The sequence below is a fragment of the Entamoeba nuttalli genome, assembly GCF_000257125.1.
Source record: "Entamoeba nuttalli P19 unplaced genomic scaffold asmbl_9459, whole genome shotgun sequence".
NCBI lineage: Eukaryota > Evosea > Mastigamoebida > Endamoebidae > Entamoeba > Entamoeba nuttalli.
In genome coordinates, this window is record NW_008579656.1 from 766 (window position 1) to 21,862 (window position 21,097).

Genomic DNA, 21,097 nt, shown 5'->3' on the forward strand with positions numbered 1-21,097 from the left:
GAATTATTAATTCGTATAAACATATTATTTCTTTCATTAACTATATTGTTTATATTCATTTCTTTTTATATTAACATTCTTCATTGATTTATTTGTTAATTTCTTATCATTTCACTTTCATTCTTTTTTATTATTTGATTAATCATTTCATTCTATTTCAATTTATTACGACATTTCATTCTATTTATTATTTTATTATTTTATTAATGTAGTTTATTTACTCTTATTTTGTATATTTCGATATACTTCTTTCATTTTTATTATTTCTTTTACAACTCGATTTATACAAAATATTCATTTTCAATTCATATTTCATTTATTGGTATAATTATTCAAATGTATATTTATTTCTTATTGAAATTATTCAAACTCTTATTTCTTCATTATTATTGTTTATTCCTTTAATTAATATTTTAGAATTTATATTTGATTCTTGAATATTATTTATATTGTGTAATTCAATTTTATCTAATTTGGTGTTTGTCAACGAATCACAGATGCAGAATATCTGATTATCTAACTCATTTCATTAATATTTATATTTATTTAATTTAAATCACTTTAATTCATTTTATTATTGTTGTATATTTTATCTTTCATATCCTTATCTTTTTTATTATTCATTTTCACTTCTTCATTCTTCTCATTTTGAAGAAACATTAATATTTTTGATTTGGAATCATCAAAAATTGTAATTTCATTCATATTATCATTTATTTTTATATTTCTTTTCATGATTATTAAACATTCTTGATATTTACTTCAATATCTATTCATTTAATTAATTCAATTATAGTCTGATGTGCTACTTCAATTACTTTCTTTCAATTACACATAATTTTTAAATCATCATTGTATAAAGTATCATTTATTTCCGTGAATTAATACCATTATCATTTAATCATCTGATATGTTATTTTATTAAATGATAATATAGAGAATCATCTTGTAATATCCATAATTTTATTTTTACATACTCTAATTCATTATTGAAAATATATCAAATATTAATACATAATCTAATACAAATACATTCAATTAAATGATATGTGTCATTATTAATATTAAAATACTCAAATGAATATTATCCATTGTTGATTCACATATTCATATATCTTCTTTATACTAGAATATCTCATTGGGTCTTTTCTTTTATGTTTTTTTTTTCATTCTTACATGATTCTTAATGATGCATTCTTTTGCAGATAACAACCATTCTTTCAATTATATTTAATTCTTATCTTTTTGATATTCAACATTATTTATTTCTAATTATTGTGTGATTTTAATTTAATTGTATAAGTAAATGTCATCATTGTCACATTCAGACAACTTATTTTTCTATAACATTATTTTGTTTATAAGCACAATTATTATAAACTAATGTTGTATTTCAAACTTTAATCTGCATTGAGATACTTTAATTATAATCTGTAAATTATTATTGTATATATAAGAATTTTCTTTATACACAGTTTTGTGTTTCAAATAACAATATTGTATTTTATCAACACCATGAGCTTTTCATACAATGTTTCTTTTCATTGAATAATTTATTTCTTCTGTTGTTATAATTATTCTTCATAAAGTTGTTATACTAAGATTAAATTTTGATATAATTATATAATGATATATGAATTTAAAAACAAATTCCTTATTAAATAAGTATTTTTATAATGAATCCTCATATCTCTTCACATCATAAAATGAATGTTTACAAAGGTGAGTCTTTTCATTAAATTCAATTTGGTATTATTTGTTTGTAACATCAAGAAAGTTTTTTAAAGATAATAAAAGTGTTTGAAAATTAACAATTAAAACAATTAATAAAAATAAAAAAAGATAACACTATTTAGAAATTGAACCTAATTCTTCTCATTGAGAAAGTAAATTCTAATGTTAGAACAATAGCATTTTATATTTGTCTTTATAAATTTACGTTATAACTACACCCATAATGTATATTTTCATTCAATTATTTTATTATAACAATATTATCAATCATAAAAGCATTTATTTCTTTTATTTCAAAAGATAATTAAATTTCCTTTAATATTCAATTTCTTCCAATTATTATTCTTTACCAATTTAAATCAGTTGGAGATATTTAATTTCAAATATAACTTCAAAGACAATTAATAAAAAAGAAAAACAAAAATATTATATGCTATGAGCTTTTTAACTTTTTATTACAACAGCTTCTATTTAATTCTTTAGCCATCATAAATTCATTATTTATTGGTACAAAATGACTTAATTATATTTATTCTTAAAATAATACTAAACTGATATTATTATATTTTGTTAATTCATTCAATTTTTATTCCTTTTCTATTTCAATAAATCTTTGAACTAATTTATTACTTTTTAAAATAAAAATAAAAAATGAAATTTTTTAAATTTTGATTATATCTAAAAATAAAACAAAGATGACGTAATAAAAAATTGACCAATCAAAAAACCGATCATAAATTAAAAATTTTCTCTAATATTTAGTTTTCTGTTTTATAATTTATTATGACTATAATATCTAATACAAATACATAGAAAAGGGACGTTATGAGAAAAATAGGACATATTAAAGAAAATGAAATAATCACTTCTCAATATAAAGAAAATCCAATTGTGAATATATCGAGTAATTGACTTTTTTTATTATTATAATAATAATATATTTCTTTTTTTCGATGGAACTGAAAAATTTAAATAGATGGAACTTAAAAATAAGACAAAGGATGACAACAAATCTTGAAACAAATCAAGTTGAATATTTTGTTCAAAATCCAGCTTCAGAAGCTATTGTTATGAAGAGTTACAACAAATTATCAGAGTGTGGGTGGAGACAATACATGATTGGAAAAATAGGAGGTTTTACATTTTGTTATTTATTCATAATTAAATTTTTGTATTTATCAAATAGAAGATCTTAGGACACTCACTGAAAGTGGAGTTCATCCAGAACGTTTGACAGAACAAAAGTTAAATGAAATAGTTCAGAAACACTTAGATGATTTTCCACCAGAAATAATGAATGAACTGATGAGTGATATTATTAGTTTTTATGAAAAAGCTTAATTTGTCTAACCTCAAATACTGTCACTTAAATTCATCTTTTTGACAATGTCTTTTTGTTTCAAATGATTAATGAGATTCTTCTCAAATTGATTTACTTTCAAAGAATGAATCGTCTTATTGGGGAATTCTACCCTTTTCCATAACATAACGAGCTATTCCTTTCATTACTGTAACAAGATCATCTGATTCATAAGTATGTTGAGTTACTTCAGCAAAAGCTAAATATCGTAATGCAATAGCCAACAGAATTTTGAACAAATAGAGTATTAAAAGTAATGAAATAATAAAGAGAAGATTAAAATGAGATGGTGGTATTGTTTCTAGTCCAAAACAAATAAACAAAACACTAAGAGGAACAGCAGGCATTCCAAGCCTTCTAGCAGAAGTTGAAGTACTATCAAGAGAAGGAATTTTGAATAGTCCCTAATTTAATAAAAGAATGAAACAAATAAAAATAAGAATAAAATAAACAAACGTCTTGTGTTGAGATTAAATCATTCAAAAGAACAAATTTACCTTTATCATAAATAGACAAAGGAATATTGTTAAATTTACCAATAAACATATGTTTAAGTGAATCAATAATAACTTCAGCAAGTAAAATAAGGAATAAAGAATAAATCATTGATATTAATAAATCAGGATTACTTTCTATGTCCCATTCATAATACCCAAAATTACTTAAAGATAAAAGAATGACAAAAGAAAAAAGTTCAAATAACTCGAGTATATCAGCACATAATACTTGAAACACATTTTCAGGGAACATTCTTTTCCAAACTGAAGACTTAAGTTCAAGAATATTATTTGATACAAGAAGTGCCAATAAAGCATGTCCTTTTGAATTAATTGCAACGTTTAATGCCATTATATAAAAGAATAGATTAAAAGAATGTAATAAAGTAATAAAAACAGTTAAAATAAAAAAGAGTATTGAATCATACAACTTTTTATTTTTAATAGATATTAATAATGAACTATGAATATCAAAAGTAAAAGCAGATAATAAACTATTTAACATCTACATTTGAATTATAATGAATAAATCTTGAAAAAGAATATAAAAACAAACACCTAATGCATTATAAAGAGCATATAATTTTAATACAGATTCTGCACGTATATAATGATAAACAAAACCAATATCAACTTGATATATTATAATAACACAAAATAAAGTTGATAGATACATTAATATATCATAAATTCTTTTATAATGAATTACCACTTTTTCATTTACAAAAATTAATTGATAGAAATAAGAAATGATTCTTAATGGAGTGAATAATAAAAATGAACTAAAAGTATCCCATGATATTAATAATCCAATCAACACACTCTAACAATTTGTTTAGACTTTTTTTTTATAGTACAAAGAAATATAACAAAAATAAAATATAACAAACACGTTCTAAATAGAATGGTGTTTGAATAAAACTTTTTACTGATTGTGGAATAGTATTTTCATTTACTATTTGTTGTGTTAAATTAACTGATTGTTGAATTGGTGAAGAACCTTTTTTAGAAATTGGATAATGAATTTCTTTTTCATAACCAAAGATGTCATTCTTTAAAAGAGTTTGTATTTTCTTTTTAATTTGTATACGATGAAAAGGAGGTGTTTGTATGTTTTGATTTCGACTCATTAATGAATTACTAAGATATCAATGTTTTTGTTACAAAAAAGAACAAAAACTCAATAAAAAATGAAACATGAAAGAATAGCAAACCCTGAAAAAAGAGAATTGCTTTTTTATAGTTCAATACAGGCAAAGAAAGAAAAATGGAACACCATACTCGTGTCAAATTATATATGTGGGACTTTTGTCAGTGTGATCCTAAAAGATGTTCTGGTAGAAAGTTAGTTCGACAAAAGTTAGTTAAAACATTACCTATTAATGCTTCATTTCATGGTATTTGTTTAACTCCTGATTCATCTGCTTCTTTATTAACACCTGCTGATGCTGAAATTATTGCTAGAAATGGTGTTGCTGTTATTGATTGTAGTTGGAATGAATATTCTGCTGGAAGAGGGGTAAATGAAGTTAAACGATTAAAATATAGAAATGGTAGGTTTTTACCTTTTTTAATGGCTGGAAATCCAGTTAATTTTGGAAGACCATTCAAATTAAATTGTGCTGAAGCTCTTGCAGGTGCATTAGCAATTTGTGGATTTATGAAAGATGCACAATCCATTATGGAAGTCTTTGGATGGGGAGAGACTTTCTTAGATATTAATAAGAAAGTTATTAAAGAATATACACAATGTAAGACTTTAGAAGATGTTCTTAATGTTCAAAAAGCATATACTGAAACTGATGAAAATATAAAAGAGAAAAGGGAACAAGAACGAGCTAAAATGTTTGATATTCCAGACAGTGATGAAGAAGGTGAAGAAGGATATTTTAATCCAAATAGAATGCCAATTGAAGAAGAAGAAAGTAGTGAAGAAGAAGAAGAAGATTAAAATAAATTAACATTAACTTTGTTTTATTGATTTTCAATTTCTTTTATTTCTTTTTTATTTCATAAAGAATATTTTTATTTTTAAGAAAAGAATAAAAAAATCTTAATTTATCTATGATTAATATCCTGAAAAGGTATGAATTATTTGGATGAAGCTGGTAAATAAAAACCTTCAGCTGCTTTCCATTTTGTATTTTCGGTTTTAGTAGCAATAGCAGTAATTTCAAGTTGTCCAGATACAGGACCTCCATACTACTTAATTAAATCTTTTTGATTTTTAATTCTAATAAATAATTACTTACAAACTTTAGCATAAGGGTTACAATTTAAATACATATTAGTATCACTATGTTTTAAACGTACATATCCATTCAAATCCCAATATTGTCCTTTTTCAGACTCAACAATCCAAACATCACCATGATCTCCAATACCATTATTTCCAAAACAACTTACTTCCTGTTGACCAGTAATTTCAGATAATTTTTTGTGACTGTGTAAATTCTTTTTTGTTGAGACATGTGTCAAAATTATTTGGTCACCATTTTTAATGACTTCTCTGCACTATTAGTTTCTAAGTTATCTAAATGAAAAGGTAGATTCTTGCGGTTTATAAAAAGACAAACCCTGATTTACATTTTTTATTAGCACACCTAATTGTCCACAACGAACCAACATCATCAAGGTCTTGAAGACCAGTAACAGCTTGTTGACCTGAACCCATTCCATAAGTAACTAGAAGTGAATGTAACCTAATTCCTGTCATCATGTGACGAAGTTTAAAAGTACTTCCATATGTCAAGTATGTATGATCTTGTTCAATAACAATTTCACAATCATCACCATCACAGTCTTGTGCCAAAACATAACTTATGAAGAGCAGGACAATAAATTTCATTTTAATGTTTTTATAGTTTTTCTATCTTTTAAATAACATATTCTAAAATTAATGTTTTTTGTTTTAAAATGATAGTAAAAGTAGAACTTATATTCTTTTCCTTTTTATTAAAAAATATTATAACTTAGAGTTTCTTCTATTTTTTCTTGTAATATTTATAATGTATTAAAAAGAATAAACTCTAGATATTATATTGAATAATTAAAGCTTAGAACATTATCTTTCTATGATAATTTAAAGAAATTCATTTGTTTTAAAATCAAATAACTTCCTTTATTATTTTAAATATTATTTTGGAGTTTTGATTATAGTTTATGTAATAACAAAAGAATGTTTATATTATTCAAGAAGAAATAAATCAAAATTTCTTAACTTAAAAAAAAGAAATTAAAGAATCAACATTTTCATTAATATTTATATAATAAAGAAATAATAATCATTTTTAATGGAATTGAAATAAAACAAAGAAAAATAATAAAAGAAAGAAACAAACAAAAAGTTTAAAAGATTATAATTAAAAAAATACATTATAATAATGTTTACTATAAAATAAATAATTTAAAAAAAAATAATAATATAAAATACCAATAATAATAGTTTAATTATACCAAAAGGATAATTTAACTAGAATTGAAATAATAAAAAAAAGTTAGATAGGTTTAGAATGACAGTCAGATTCATCGCAAGAATTTAATGATAAATTTTGAGTTGAATTTGAAATACTAGATTTGTCAGGAGGGATTGAGTCATTAATAAGTGATTCATGAAGAGATTTTGTTACTTCATCAATAGAAAGATGAATAATTTTATTTTTACCACTAAACAATTTAATATTTTCATAAAATAAAACACCTTCATTAATAATTTCTTTTTTATTCCATTCTTTTTTTAAGTGAATAGATTCAATGACTCTACGTTCTGGCATATAATCTTTTTCTGGTTTCTTTTTTACTTCTTCTTTAAATTGAAATCCAAAGAAATTTTTAATAATATCAAGTAATCCATTATCAATATTTGTTGATGTAATAATTCTCTTTGCCCTTTTTAAATTAGTTCCTACTGGAAAATCAATTTTTTCAATATTATCTTCAACTTCTTTACGAGATAATAAAATTTTATCTTCAAATCCAACTTCAACAATTTTTAATTTTTGATGTTTTCCATCTTTTTGTAATTTACTTAATGTAATATAACACCCTAAATAATATAATATCATTAATAAAAAACCTTCATTTCCATAATCATTTCTATTTGCATTTACTCTATTATTTCTTTTTCTTTCTTTTGATTTAAATTCTCCAAGAATTTCTTCTTCTTTTTCTATTTTTTTTATTATTTTTTTACTTTTTTTCTCTTCATTTTTCCTTTTTGGTTTAATTATATGAACCATTTCTTCTTCTCCAATCCTTTCTAATTCTTCAATAAAATTGGTCGCATCTTCTTCAATTTCATCTTCAGTTTTATCTTCTAAATCCATTTCTATATTACTTCCAAGTTGTTTAAATAATTTACTGTCTAGTAATCCTGCCATATTATCCAATTTTTTAATTTTTTTTAGTTCCTTTTTTATAGTTTATGAGTGTAGATATAGTTTCATTCTCCCGATTTGATCCAATTCTGTTCTTCTATTTTTTCTTTTTTTCTTTTTTTCTTTTTTATTTTTCATCCAAAGAAAAACTTCTGATGATTTTGAACTATTATCAGGCTATTTTCAACCACTTTTTTTCACTTTTATGTTATAAAACTCATCATTTTAGTATTTTTATCAGATGAAACTGACACATCTTTGCTTTATTTATTTATATTATTTTCAAATTATTGTTACTGAGAGATAGATTTAAAACTCTAAAAAACTCTTTTCAAAAGTATAAATTTATCAATAATACAATAATATTGTTTATAGCTTTGATTAAAATGGTTTATATTTTTAGGAAATCTTAATCGTAGGAATATTTGTAACTTATATTTTTAGTTCAAGACATGTGTTATATTTTGAATGGCATTGTTGTTTTTGAAATGATATAAATAAATACGTCTTTTCAAATTAATAAATAATGATGTCTACAAATAAATAAGATAACAAAACCTTATTTTAATGATGTGAAAATTCTTTTAGTGATTGGTATGTATTTATTGATAAAACAATAACATTTAGTAAAAAACTATTACTTGTGGATTTTTTATAGTAAAAATCTCAATACAATTGTATTTTTAATTTTCTATTAAAGAATTTATTATTTCTCACAAGTAATTAAGAAAATAAAAAATGTGCTTTTTGTTATAATAAAAAACCATTTGAAATATAAACTAAAATATAATTGTATTATTTAGTTTTAGTTCATACATTTTTATAAATATAAAATTAAACAATATATTTATTTGTATGAATTATTTATATAATTTAACAAAATAGTCATGTACATAGTTTTAAAAGGTTTATAAGGAATAATAGTTAATTAAAACACTAGAAATATATCCTTCAAATTTAATTTTGAACAAAAAAAACTTTATTTTTAATATATTTTTTTTTATAAATTTTTAAATTACATAATATAAAATGTTATCAATTTAAAATGTCTCATATAACATATAAAATATTTAAATATTTAACAGCAGTAATCATTATTGTATTATTAAAGAGAAATAAAATTTCTCAATAAAGAATTACATTCGTTAAATTATAATTTCAATAATTGTTTTATTGAAAAAAGAGAAAGTTCTTTTGAGAAATTAAACTAAAAAACTACTTTTTAAATGCCAAGTTTCAAATTAAGTGAAATAATTGAATTAACTATAAGTGAAAATATTGTTCCACCATTACCATTTAAAATGAAAGCTATTTCTGATTTTATGGAAATAAGTCCATATGCACCAAGTGCACTTGCTGAACAATGTTTAATATGGATGAAAAAATATAAGAATAAAGAAGCTGATCAAATGCAAATGTTTAATGTGTTATGTTTAATGGATTATGTGTGTAAAAGGAATGTATCTTTTAGATATCATCTAAAAGACTTTAGTATTATTCATTATTTTGAATTTCTAGCAAAAGTCAAGGTTTGTTTTTAATTAGTTGTTTTTTCTCTTAATAAATAAAAAACAAAAAAGAAGAAGGAAGTGTATTTGTCTTATATATTAGAAAATGGATAAAAATTACTCAAATTCAGTTGTTAATAAAGCAAGATCATTAATAAAAAAATGGGGAGAAAAATATAATGAACTTATTGAAATGAAAGCAATTTATATAAAATATACAGAAAATGTAAAAATGAATGAAGGAAGTATTAATAACATTACAAATGTTCCAAAAGAACTTATTGAATTAAAACCTCAAATAGAAAAAAGTATTTTAGAATGTGAAAAAGTAAATGGAATAAATACCAATTTATTATCTTTACTTGAAGAAATAAGAAGTCTTTTATTGTTTGTTATATTTTTTATTTTGGACTTCTTTAAGAATCAAAAAAGAAGAAGAATTGAACATTAATAAAATAAAGACAATTTAAACGAGGATTACTATTATTAAATGGAAAATATTTAGAAGATCGTCATGAATATAAGAAATGTATTGCATTATTGAATAAACTTCAAACTTGTTATGAGAATCAATTAAAGAAAATTCAAGACGAAAATGAGAAAACTCAATTAAAAAGAAAAGAAGTTCCAAAATTGAAAGGACTTGTTCTTATTCCAACATTTGTAGAAGAAAAAGAAAAACAAAGAAAAAAAAGAGAAATAAATCATCCATTAATTTATCAACCTCTAAGTGGAAATACAACTCCTCGTTCAAAAAAAGAAGTTTCATTATTACCTTTGAATCAAAATGAATTTCATACCAGAAAAAGAGCATCAACAATATCTGATATTTCAACAAAAAGTAAAATAAAACCAAATGAACCATTAGAAGATTTTGTTCTTTCAGAAAGTCATATCAATTTAAATTCTTTTAAAAGTAAATGTTCTGAATTATTAAGTATAGAGAAAAGTCCATGAATATAAAAAAGAAAAGAAATAATATACTTAATGATATTAATATTCATTAATTTATTTTTATTGAATAATCTTTTTCAAACAAAACAAATTATATTTAACTTACAGATTTTTTAAATAAAAAAAAAATCAAAATAGTTTAAAGAATGAGGTTTCAATATCTTTTCTATTAAACAAAAAAGAATAAATAAATCAACAATGTATAATAAAAACAAATTATAAATTCAAAAATAGAATATTTGAAATTATTTATAACAAACATTCAATTAAATAAAGAAGAGATTGTTTTGATTGAACGAATTTTTGTAAAAAAATATCATAAATGAGATAAAAGAATAGAACTAGAATAACAAATTTTTTCATAAAAATACTTTTGTCGTTCAAGAATATCACGAGTGTTAATGATAAAGTCATAACTCCTTCGATCATTCTTTTTAAATGGAATTTCATGATAAAGTAAATTTAATAATTGTATATTAGTTTCAATTTGTTTTGATAAAATATCTATTATATTAAATAAATCTTCTTTGATTTTATCTTTTTCAAATAAAATTTCTTTTGTAGGTATTAATTTTTCATCACATAATCTATAATATCCACGATAATGAAAAACATCTTTTCCTGATTCTATTGATGAACAATGATTTAATGCATCAAGAATACATTTTTTCCAATTTGGTTTTTGAACTAAACAAATAAATATTTAACATTTTACTAAAAAGAGAGAATATGATTTTGTAATATCTAAAAAGAAGTAAAAGAAAAGAATAAAATATCAAAAGAAAAGAATAATGATAAGAAAGAAATAATATTTTTTTAGATTCTAAGTTTTGAATTAAAAAGTCTCAAAAAATAAAATGAATTTAAACTTCTTAAAACAATTAATACCAAACATAATTTGATTTTTTTTAAAATACTCCAATGATTTTTAATAAACAAATAAATGTCTTTTTTTAAAGAGAAATAATCAGTCATTGGATGTAGTTTTTTTAATGAACGTAATATTAATATACATAACTTCGTTGTTTTTATTTTATTTTCTTTTATTAATGTATCTTCTTGTTCGCAAATACAACATAAACATCTAGGACTTATTTCTTCACTATCTCTTCCAGGTTCAGGTGTTTGCATAGAAAATACTTCTTTTAAATCTTTTCAAGTTTTATTTTTAACTTCTTCTTTGATACTTCTTATCAAATCCTTTTTATTTTTGTTTTTTTTTTCTCGTTTTCGATGTTTATTTTTTTGTCGTTTCCTTCACTGATGAAACCAATTTAAAAATGAAGAAATTTACTAATTCATTTTTTTCTTTAATTTTACTGTTAAAAATCTCCTTATGAATTTCTTTTAAACAGTTGAATAAAAGAATGTTATATAAAACGTTAATTTATTTTTTTTATTGAAGATGGAATTTATTTTAAAAGAAATTACATATTTTTGTTGACTGAAAATTAGATATATTTTTACGTTGAAACTACTTTTTCTTGTGAATAAGATCTCATTTTTGATAGTTATAAAGAATTTATTTAAATGAAGTCTACTAAAGTTATTGACCATGTTATTCATTTCAAAAGAGCAAATAGTTTTGTTTTTATTGATTATCTTTAAGTAAATGAAATTAAAAAATGAGGAGTTCTAAAGAAATTCTCTCAAATGTAAATAATGATATAAGAGTAATTACTAATAAAAATAGTTGAAAGACCAAAGAATATAGTTGATTTTAAAGCACCAAGAGTAGATAATCAAGATACTATTATTTTTGAATTTTGTTATCCTGAAACTATAGTTGGAAAACAAAAAGAACGACTTGAAAATTTTTCATTTGTTTTAACTGGAATAGATGGAATGAGAAAGTATTGTTATTGTAGAAGAAAAATTCATATTGATGACTCAGAATGTATTTGTATAGTATCACAAAAGTTTGTAGTTATATTATTTCTCTTGTTTATTCATTAATAAAATATTATTTTCCTTTCTAATTATTTCATATTCTTATTATTTTAGTGCATCTTTTGCTTTTTATGAACAAGTTTTAAATTTATTTGAAAAATATTTACCAAAAGTGGATGCTGTAGAACAACTTGCATCTGCTTTATTGGATCAACCATTTCCTTTTCCAGGAGAACAAATTCATAATAGTGATCCAGCAAAACGATTAATTAATTATTCTATAGTTAGACCAATTAATGATACTTTTACAAATACTAAATTAGTTTCTACAGCAACATTAATTAATAAATTTGGAGCATCTGAAGTTATTGATATTTTAAGTCATATGATGTTAGAAAGAAAATTTTTATTTGTATCAGATTATTTAATGACTCTTTCTAATACAATTTCATCTTTTATTACATTAATGTCACCATTTGTATGGCAACATGTTTTAATTCCATTATTACCTAAAAGTCTTGTAACATATTGTGCAGCACCAATGCCATTTGTAATTGGATGTTTAAGAACATTATATCCAGAAATTCAAAATGAATGTGGAGATATTTCTGATGTTTTTGTTATTGATATTGATAATGGAAATTATATAAATAAACCAGACTTTCCAATGCTTCTTGTCTCTGACACAAGTATTGGACTTCGTAATATTTTATCAAACATTGTAAGTAAAGAACCAAAACCAGAAGATGATACAGTTGTACGAGCACAGGTTCTTAAATTTTTTCAAAGATTATTTTTAAATTATCAAAAATGTTTTAAAGAAGTTAAACCAACTGAAGAAGATAAAAACAATCCTCGATTTAAACCAATTCAATTTAAATGGTCAAAATTTATTAAAAAATTAGATCCTGATAATGAAGCTTTTATTACTGAATTTCAACAATCTCAAATGCTTGATATGTTTATTGAAGAACGTGAAAATATGTTAATTAATAATCAAAGTTTACTTACTAAATGTCCTTTACTTGTTAATAGTATTACTGCTATTCCTGAAGCAACAACTTGTCATTGGAAAGTATTAACAGATTATTTTCCTACTCCAACGTCAGAACAAAAAATTTGTTTCTTTTGTAAACAAAATATTTTAACAAATATGCCATGTTCTTTATGGGAAGGGAAGCCAATACATTCTAAATGTTATAGATGTCAGTCTTGTTTTAAAGTAATTGTTGGAGATAGAGAAAGTATTGACCATCGTTGTATTTATTGTGTAAGTAAAAATCTTCCAATTCAAGTACATACAGAAAAAGACTATTTAAATCATTTTAATAATAAATCAGTTAAAACAGCTTTTGCTATGAAAAGATGGAAAAGAGAAATTAAACAAACGGTTGGTATTGTTAATTATATTAAAAAATCAGATGACTTTAGTTCTTCTGAAAACTTAGATGAAATAGAAATATCAGAACCTACTGATTTTCATTCTGTTAAAGTAGATATTAAATTTGACATTTCAAAACCTGCACCTCCACTTCCTTCTAAAAAAGAATCTACTCAATTTCGTACTACATCTTCTTCAGATAATGGAATGATTTCTCAAAAATCTCTTTCACATTCTACTCCAAACAGTTCAAAACCAGCATTACCTCCTAAACCACTTTCTATGAGTAATGAAAAAAGTAAACCAAATAAAGAACGTCCTACTCTTCCAAAAAAATCAATCAAACAAGTAGCAACAGAACCAATTGGGCTTCCTTTTAATTCTTCACATCCAAAAGAAGATAAGAAAAAACCAGAATTACCTAAAAAAACAACAATACCAAATGGAAATTCATCAAGTAAAATTAATACTTTTCAACCTTCAACTGTAAATTCTTCATCACCAAAGAAGAGTCCTAATGAAAAAACAACAAAAAGTCGACAAAATGGTGGAGATGTTGCTCGGTTAGCAGGAATGTATGAAAATATGAATTGAAATTATTTCAAAACAATTAATAAATTAAATTATTAATGTTTTATTAATAAAGTATTAAATAAAAAATTTAAGCATAATGTGGAATACCATTTAATGATGGAACTGAGTTGCATTCAATTGACTTAGGAATTTTAATAATTTTTGTTGATTGTAATGGTAAAGTATAAATAACATGATTTCTTTCTTCAAATCCATTAAAGTTAGTTGCCATAGAAATTGTATAAGCACCCATATTAGGAAATAATAACCAATCTTTCCCTGGCTCCATTTCTGGTAGTTCTTGAGTTGCTACTTTATCACTTCCATTACAAGAAGGTCCATAAATAATACTTTCATACATTTTAGTATTTTCATTGACTTTTTGTGTAATACATTCACAACTTTTTTGTTTTTCAAACCAAATACAACATCCAAAACTTCCATGTAAACCATCACCTGAAGTATATTCAATTTGTTTCTTTCCATTGTGTATTCTTACTCTTTTACCATGTAAAGAACTAACAAGATGAAATGCATTAGATGCCATATATCTTCCAGGTTCTGCAATAAATCTTGTTCTTTCTGGAAATTCTAATTCTTTTATTGTTTTTTCAATTGTTGCTGCAAACTCTTCAAATGGAGCAATTTGACTAAATCCTCCTCCAATATCAATTAAATATGGTTTCATTCCAAATTGTTCTGCTAATGTAACAACGTTTCGTGCTTTAGTTAATGCTTTAGTAAAAACTTCACTATTATGAGAATCACTTCCAACATGAAAATGGACTCCATCTAAATTTAGTCCTTTGTCTTTAATTTCTTTTAGAACTATTTCAACTTCATCATCATGAAGTCCAAATTTCTCTCCAAATACATGACCTGCTGATGTATCATTTTCCATAATTCTTATCATTATACCCATTTTTGGTGCATATTTTGCAATTTTTTGAACCTCATCAATTGAATCTACAATTGTATGATTAATTCCTAAATGACTTGCTTCAATTAATTGATTATATGGTTTGAAAGTTTGTGAATATGTAATATCTTCAGGATTAAATCCAAGGTCTAATACTTCTTTTATTTCATTCAATGAAGCACAATCAAAACCACATCCTAATTCACCTAAAAGCTTAACTAAATGAGGTTCAGGATTACATTTAACAGCAAAGCAAGGTCTAACTGTTGGCATATTCTTTTTCCATCTTTCAACTGCTTTTTCAACACCTTTAGTATCAAAAATCCAAAAACCAAGTGGTTGATTTTCTGGTTCAAATTGGCTGATAAGATTAAGAGCGAATTCTTTTACTTCTAGAGATGCTTGTTTCATTGTCCAATAATTTAATGATGTTTGTTAGTTGAAAAATTTCTTTAAATGTTTCTTTACATTCAAGAAAAAAGATGACAACAGATTATTTTAGTATCTTCGACTTGTCTATTCGCTTCCTTCATTTCACAAATTATCTTAATAGAACAAGATAGATTCTTCTTATTTCTTTTGCTATATTAATAAATTATTTTGTTTAATTATATTCTTTAAAAATAAATTAGACTTTGATTTCTTTTATATAATATTCTAAATTTTTATACTTTTGATATATATTACAGTATTTATTTTTATTTTCTTTATTTTGTTATTTATAAAAATAATGAACTTAGAATAAAGTTTATAATTTTTCATGGGAAATCAAGAAGCAAAACAACGTGTTGATAATATAGAACTTCCTCTCAAAGAGGGGGTTATTAGTACGATCATTGAAAATGAATTATTCCTCACTGGAAAGAAAGGTGCATTACTTAGTGATACATATGAATTGAACCATATTAAAGCCTTAGTGGTTGTATGTCCCGAACAATATGAATATCCAATTAATAAAGAAGAAGTAGAAATATTAAAATTACCAGTTATAGATTCATATAATTTTCCATTAATAAATTATTTAGAAAAGGCATATGAATTTATTGACTCACAAATAACACAACATCATCCAGTATTAGTTCATTGTGACTTTGGTATATCACGATCTGCTTCTGTGGTTATTGCTTATTTAATTAGAAAATATCAAATGTCTTTAAAAGCTGCTTTTCAATATGTCTCTGATAGAAGACATATTGTTTGTCCAAATCCCGCATTTATTATGCAATTGTATGAATGGCAAAGAAAATATCATTCATGTATTGGAAATGATGTTGATGCATTATATATTAAACAGTTACTTTCCGTGTCTTCAATATTATATAGAGACGTTCCTTCTAAATCATTATGGAATGCTTTTGTTGACTCAAAGTTTGATTTTGCTGATGCACTAAAGTCATTAAGAAAACAATTAGCATCAAGAGACTTATCAATGGAAATTTGAATATAATATAAGAGAAGGTAATATTAAATTTTTTATTAATTTTTTAAGTTTATAACTTCTTAAATAAAAATGAAGAAAAAAAAGAATGATTTAAGTTTTATTCATAATGACTAAATACATTTTGAATCTTCCAAATAAAATCAATAAAGGTTGTTGGTTGTGAGGATGAATTAATTGATGAAATAATTTTGATTCTCTTTAAGAATGGATTACTTTCAATACCATTGTGTAATTTTGAATTAATTCCTTTATACAATGCAATTATTGTCTCTCTTATATATGTTCCAAGATGATTAATAAAGCAAAAATTATTATTTTGAAGAGGTCCCCATCCTTTATATTTCTTTGAATATATTTGAATTTTATATATTCCTTTAAGATGTGGTTGAATAATAACAGCTATTTGACAATTACATTCTCCAAGAACATTAGGATCAAATTCTGTTTCTGTAAAGAATATATTTATAAGTTGGTTTAATATTAATTCTTTATCATTCTTATTTTGAATTGGTATTTTACTAATATCACTAATAACAACTTCTCTAATTGTATCACTATACTGAATAACATCACATTTATATTTTATTAATAATGGATTTTGTTTGCCAATAATTGTTTCTTCCCCTTTAACTTGCTTTCCAAGAGCATTTTTAACCTCTTCAAAAGCTTCTGTAGATTCTTCATTACAAATAATTTCTTCTTTAGTTTTTCTATTACCTACATTAAATAACCAAAACAAATATAATTCTTTTGAACATATAGCATCTAATTCATTAATTTTATTTTCTAAATCGTTTCCAATTATATTTATTTGTTTATAATTTGATTCTGATATATTGAATATAGACATTAATAACTTTATTATTTCTACTTGGTTTGTGTTTGTATTTACCTTTTTAATAACTTTAGAATATCTATCTGTTTTTTGTACTTTTTTGTGCTCTGTTAATGGTTGAAAAATTGATACTTCATGTATTTTACTGATTTTGTTTTCACTTTCTAAGAAGACTTTTTCTCTAATCCTTGACATTTCTTGAGATTCCTCACTTTTTATTCCTTTACACAATTCATTATATTCTTTTAGTATTGCATTCACACTTTCATCTAACCATTTTTCTTTATCATTTTCTATAGGAACATAAAATAATAAGTCATGTTGTTTTTCAGTATATAATACAGTTTCTTGAACACCTGATTTTGTTTGAGTTAAAATATTACTATCATAATTTAATCCATTAGTAGGTTCTTCAATTTCAAAAGTACATTTACCAAATACATCCCTCATTTCAATAATAATGTTACCTTTCTTTTCATCTTTTATCCATACACTAAACATTTTTCCTTCTTTCATAAAGTTAAGAGCGTTTTCTTTTGTTCTTTGTTTATATTTATCATTTTCTATTAATTTTCCATACCTTCTTAATGAGCTAATAAAGAGTTTTGATGCTTCTCCATCTCCATATAATTGTGTTATATTAACTCTTGTTTCATTTAATTCTTCTAAATAATTGAATAATTTTTTCAAAGTTGTATTATCCATATTTTGAAATATAGATGATGAAGTAAATCCAATTACCATTAAAGACATAATAATTCTTTGTTTATTTTCAATTAAGGTTGTTTTAATAGATTCTTCTAATGATAAATTGAATATTTCATTAAGTAAATCATTAGGAATAGTTCTAGCATTTCTTCCAATAAAATCAAGTGTAAGTCCAAAATTAAAACATATCTCTTTTCTATTCTTTGATTTTTCTGCTAAAGCACATTCTCCAAGAATAATATTAAATAATAATAATGCTTGGTCTTTTAAAATTTTAATTTCTTTTTCAATTTTTTGGTCTTTTTGATGTTGTAATTGATTTATAGTTTGAGATATTTGAACAAATAATCGAGCTGCTATCCATACAGCAGTAACATGAGAAGACCTAGTTAATACAACATGTGTGGCATATAATATTACATTAGCCATTTGTTGGTAATATTCAATTTGTCCGTTAGAATATTCAGGAATAATTAATTGTTCTAATTCTAAGAAAATATTTAGTAATGAAAGAAGTTTAATTGGAGCATTTGTAGTAGAATTAAACAACCGTTTATCAATTGGAACTAAATCATTTCCTAAATTTCCGTGTGGAAGATTTGATAAAAATAAATGTGTTTTTTGTGTTTTAGTGTAATTATAAAATTGTTGTATTTTATTTATAACTAAAGGTATTAATGGAAGATAATTTAAATGGAGTCTATAAAAAAGACAACAACATTTTTCTAGAGAAGGAAATAATAGTTCATCTGGAATCATAGAAAGAAGGTTTTTTAATATTGCAATAACTTCATTAGGACAACTAGAATTTTCATAAAGTTCAATTAATGAATGAATGTTCATTGTTTGTATATAATTATCTTGTAGTGATAATGAGTTAAAAATAATTGGCATGAACAATTCTGTGACATTAATTATTTTTTTGTTTGATATTTTTTCAGAATTATTAAGTATAATAATTGTTTGATTCACTAATAAATGAATATTTCTTCTTATAAGTATATTTAAATAATTTTCTTTAGAACAAATAAGTTTTGTAAATATTTTAAAAATAAAAATAATATCTTCATCTTGCCATTGGTCAAATCTTTTTATCATCTCTGTACAATATCTACATGTATAATAAGAATAATACCCTGTTTCAAATACTTTAAATTTTGTATCATTTTCTTTTGTAATATTATTAACTGTTTCATATTCTGGAGATATTAATGAAATAATTGCAGGAGTTGTTGTATTAGAAGTACAATATAACTTGTCAGTTATTGTTCTAACTAAATGTCCATATACTTTAGCCATAGCATTTAAAACACCTGGAATGCACCAATAATCTTGTAATAATTTTTTTAGTGACTGTGTATTATTCAACCATGCATCTTCATCTTTAGAATATAACTTCATCCACATAAATAAGGTGGAAAGAATAATATCAAATGTATCATTTTCCATTGACAATGAAAATGCACTTGATGCAAATCTTACTTTAGTATGTCTATCAACTTTTTGATTTTGAGCTCCATTTTTTAATAATGAAAGATAATTATCTACTACAATTAATGTTAATGGAATTACAGATGTTCTAGAATTAATATTTATAGACCATATACATGAAGACAAAAAAGCTAAGACATTCGATAAAAATTTTCTTGATTCTTCAAGATAATATTCTCGATAAATTATTAAAGACTTCAGCTCATCTAAATAGAATGTTTGTAAGGATTTTAACTCTTCTTTTGGTAATGAATTTGTCATTGTTTCTACATTAGGTCCAAAGAATATCATAAAATACCATTTTAGAGATGGTCGAACTTCTTCATCAAATTCATTTGGGCTCCATTTCATATTTAAAATACAATGAAAAATATCTTTAAAAACTTGAGAAAAATAAGGAGATAAGTACATAGTACAAAATCGTGTAGGATTAATCAAAAAGATTTTTAAGAATAATACTGTTATTTTCTTATTTGGCTCTGGTAAATATTTTAAGTAAAATGTTTTATCAATATAGGATTTGACATCTAAAATAATCATTGGAAATATCACACACAATACATTTCTTAACAAAACTAATAAACTGGAAAAGTCATTTTCTTTTTCAAAACTCTGAGACAAAATTTCTGTTAACATGTATGTAGCTTCTTCTAGTCGTCTACTTAAATCCTTGCTTTTGTTAAGAGAATTATCATATCTCAAATTAGTACTTTGAAGAATGTTAGTCTCATGAGAAGTAAATGCTGGAAAATCAATAATGGAAATGATTAATTGAACAAATCTAAGATCATTACATTTAACACTCTTCAAATAATCTAATGATAGTTGTAATGCCATTTTCCTCACTTCAAATTCCATAAACACACAAAGACAATCTTCAATAAATAATTGGAACGACTTATGTTGACTGAAATATTGTGAAGGAGAATAGGTTAATGTTTCATTATCATAAATTATTCCAATAAGAGTGAGTAGAGATAGTACATCCTGTACACGAATTTTGTTACTGTCATTACTTAAACATAATTGTAAGTATCCCTCAAGCTCAACAACTAGTGTCTGATATTTTTCTTGTTTAACAAGATTTTCTTTGAACTGGTCTGAGATTGTTGTTCTTTGGATAGTTTCTTTAAATGACTTAATCTTTGATTCAATTGTGCGTTCAGAAAGAAACGAATATGACCGATTTGTAAAAAGAAACATTAATTACTTAATTTTAAGTTTAATAACAATTTCACGTCAATTCATGATTGTTGTTCTACAGAAATAAGGAAAAACGAAAAAAAGAAAAGAAGGAAAAATAAAACATAAAGGAGTGTATCAGGTTGAGGTGAATAATAAGACATTATAATTAAGATAAAGTGATTGACGAGATATAATCACATCAAATTAATGACATGTCCTATTAATATGTTCAATGTTGTTTGTGT

The 21,097-nt window shown here is 23.5% G+C and overlaps 11 protein-coding genes across 11 annotated transcripts; 4 read left to right on the forward strand and 7 right to left on the reverse strand.

Annotated features, from left to right (window-relative positions):
* Positions 1-3,189: 3,189 nt before the first annotated feature.
* ENU1_200130 (membrane-spanning protein, putative) lies at positions 3,190-4,721 on the reverse strand (the record flags this gene model as incomplete). The annotated part of the gene is made up of 4 exons (XM_008862083.1): positions 3,190-3,498; positions 3,551-4,096; positions 4,148-4,414; positions 4,482-4,721. 4 exons carry the CDS (start codon positions 4,719-4,721, stop codon positions 3,190-3,192), a joined length of 1,362 nt encoding a protein of 453 aa, XP_008860305.1.
* A 137-nt stretch (positions 4,722-4,858) lies between these two features.
* Positions 4,859-5,542, forward strand: ENU1_200140 (RNase L inhibitor (RLI) domain-containing protein; the record flags this gene model as incomplete). Its single annotated transcript, XM_008862084.1, has 1 exon — positions 4,859-5,542. The coding sequence occupies one exon, from the start codon at positions 4,859-4,861 to the stop codon at positions 5,540-5,542; it is 684 nt and encodes a 227-aa protein (XP_008860306.1).
* A 140-nt stretch (positions 5,543-5,682) lies between these two features.
* Positions 5,683-5,877, reverse strand: ENU1_200150 (MIR domain containing protein; the record flags this gene model as incomplete). The annotated part of the gene is made up of 2 exons (XM_008862085.1): positions 5,683-5,793; positions 5,848-5,877. The coding sequence occupies 2 exons, from the start codon at positions 5,875-5,877 to the stop codon at positions 5,683-5,685; spliced, it is 141 nt and encodes a 46-aa protein (XP_008860307.1).
* A 274-nt stretch (positions 5,878-6,151) lies between these two features.
* Positions 6,152-6,439, reverse strand: ENU1_200160 (MIR domain containing protein; the record flags this gene model as incomplete). Its single annotated transcript, XM_008862086.1, has 1 exon — positions 6,152-6,439. One exon carries the CDS (start codon positions 6,437-6,439, stop codon positions 6,152-6,154), a length of 288 nt encoding a protein of 95 aa, XP_008860308.1.
* Positions 6,440-7,088: 649 nt separating this feature from the next.
* ENU1_200170 (hypothetical protein) lies at positions 7,089-7,970 on the reverse strand (the record flags this gene model as incomplete). The annotated part of the gene is made up of 1 exon (XM_008862087.1): positions 7,089-7,970. One exon carries the CDS (start codon positions 7,968-7,970, stop codon positions 7,089-7,091), a length of 882 nt encoding a protein of 293 aa, XP_008860309.1.
* Positions 7,971-9,193: 1,223 nt separating this feature from the next.
* Positions 9,194-10,432, forward strand: ENU1_200180 (hypothetical protein; the record flags this gene model as incomplete). The annotated part of the gene is made up of 3 exons (XM_008862088.1): positions 9,194-9,496; positions 9,579-9,862; positions 9,937-10,432. 3 exons carry the CDS (start codon positions 9,194-9,196, stop codon positions 10,430-10,432), a joined length of 1,083 nt encoding a protein of 360 aa, XP_008860310.1.
* A 313-nt stretch (positions 10,433-10,745) lies between these two features.
* On the reverse strand, positions 10,746-11,560 carry ENU1_200190 (hypothetical protein; the record flags this gene model as incomplete). Its single annotated transcript, XM_008862089.1, has 2 exons — positions 10,746-11,116; positions 11,323-11,560. 2 exons carry the CDS (start codon positions 11,558-11,560, stop codon positions 10,746-10,748), a joined length of 609 nt encoding a protein of 202 aa, XP_008860311.1.
* A 764-nt stretch (positions 11,561-12,324) lies between these two features.
* Positions 12,325-14,294, forward strand: ENU1_200200 (DENN (AEX-3) domain containing protein; the record flags this gene model as incomplete). The annotated part of the gene is made up of 2 exons (XM_008862090.1): positions 12,325-12,332; positions 12,434-14,294. 2 exons carry the CDS (start codon positions 12,325-12,327, stop codon positions 14,292-14,294), a joined length of 1,869 nt encoding a protein of 622 aa, XP_008860312.1.
* A 67-nt stretch (positions 14,295-14,361) lies between these two features.
* Positions 14,362-15,603, reverse strand: ENU1_200210 (ornithine decarboxylase, putative; the record flags this gene model as incomplete). The annotated part of the gene is made up of 1 exon (XM_008862091.1): positions 14,362-15,603. One exon carries the CDS (start codon positions 15,601-15,603, stop codon positions 14,362-14,364), a length of 1,242 nt encoding a protein of 413 aa, XP_008860313.1.
* A 71-nt stretch (positions 15,604-15,674) lies between these two features.
* ENU1_200220 (dual specificity protein phosphatase, putative) lies at positions 15,675-16,633 on the forward strand (the record flags this gene model as incomplete). The annotated part of the gene is made up of 2 exons (XM_008862092.1): positions 15,675-15,693; positions 16,008-16,633. The coding sequence occupies 2 exons, from the start codon at positions 15,675-15,677 to the stop codon at positions 16,631-16,633; spliced, it is 645 nt and encodes a 214-aa protein (XP_008860314.1).
* A 97-nt stretch (positions 16,634-16,730) lies between these two features.
* Positions 16,731-20,870, reverse strand: ENU1_200230 (hypothetical protein; the record flags this gene model as incomplete). The annotated part of the gene is made up of 1 exon (XM_008862093.1): positions 16,731-20,870. The coding sequence occupies one exon, from the start codon at positions 20,868-20,870 to the stop codon at positions 16,731-16,733; it is 4,140 nt and encodes a 1,379-aa protein (XP_008860315.1).
* Positions 20,871-21,097: the final 227 nt, after the last annotated feature.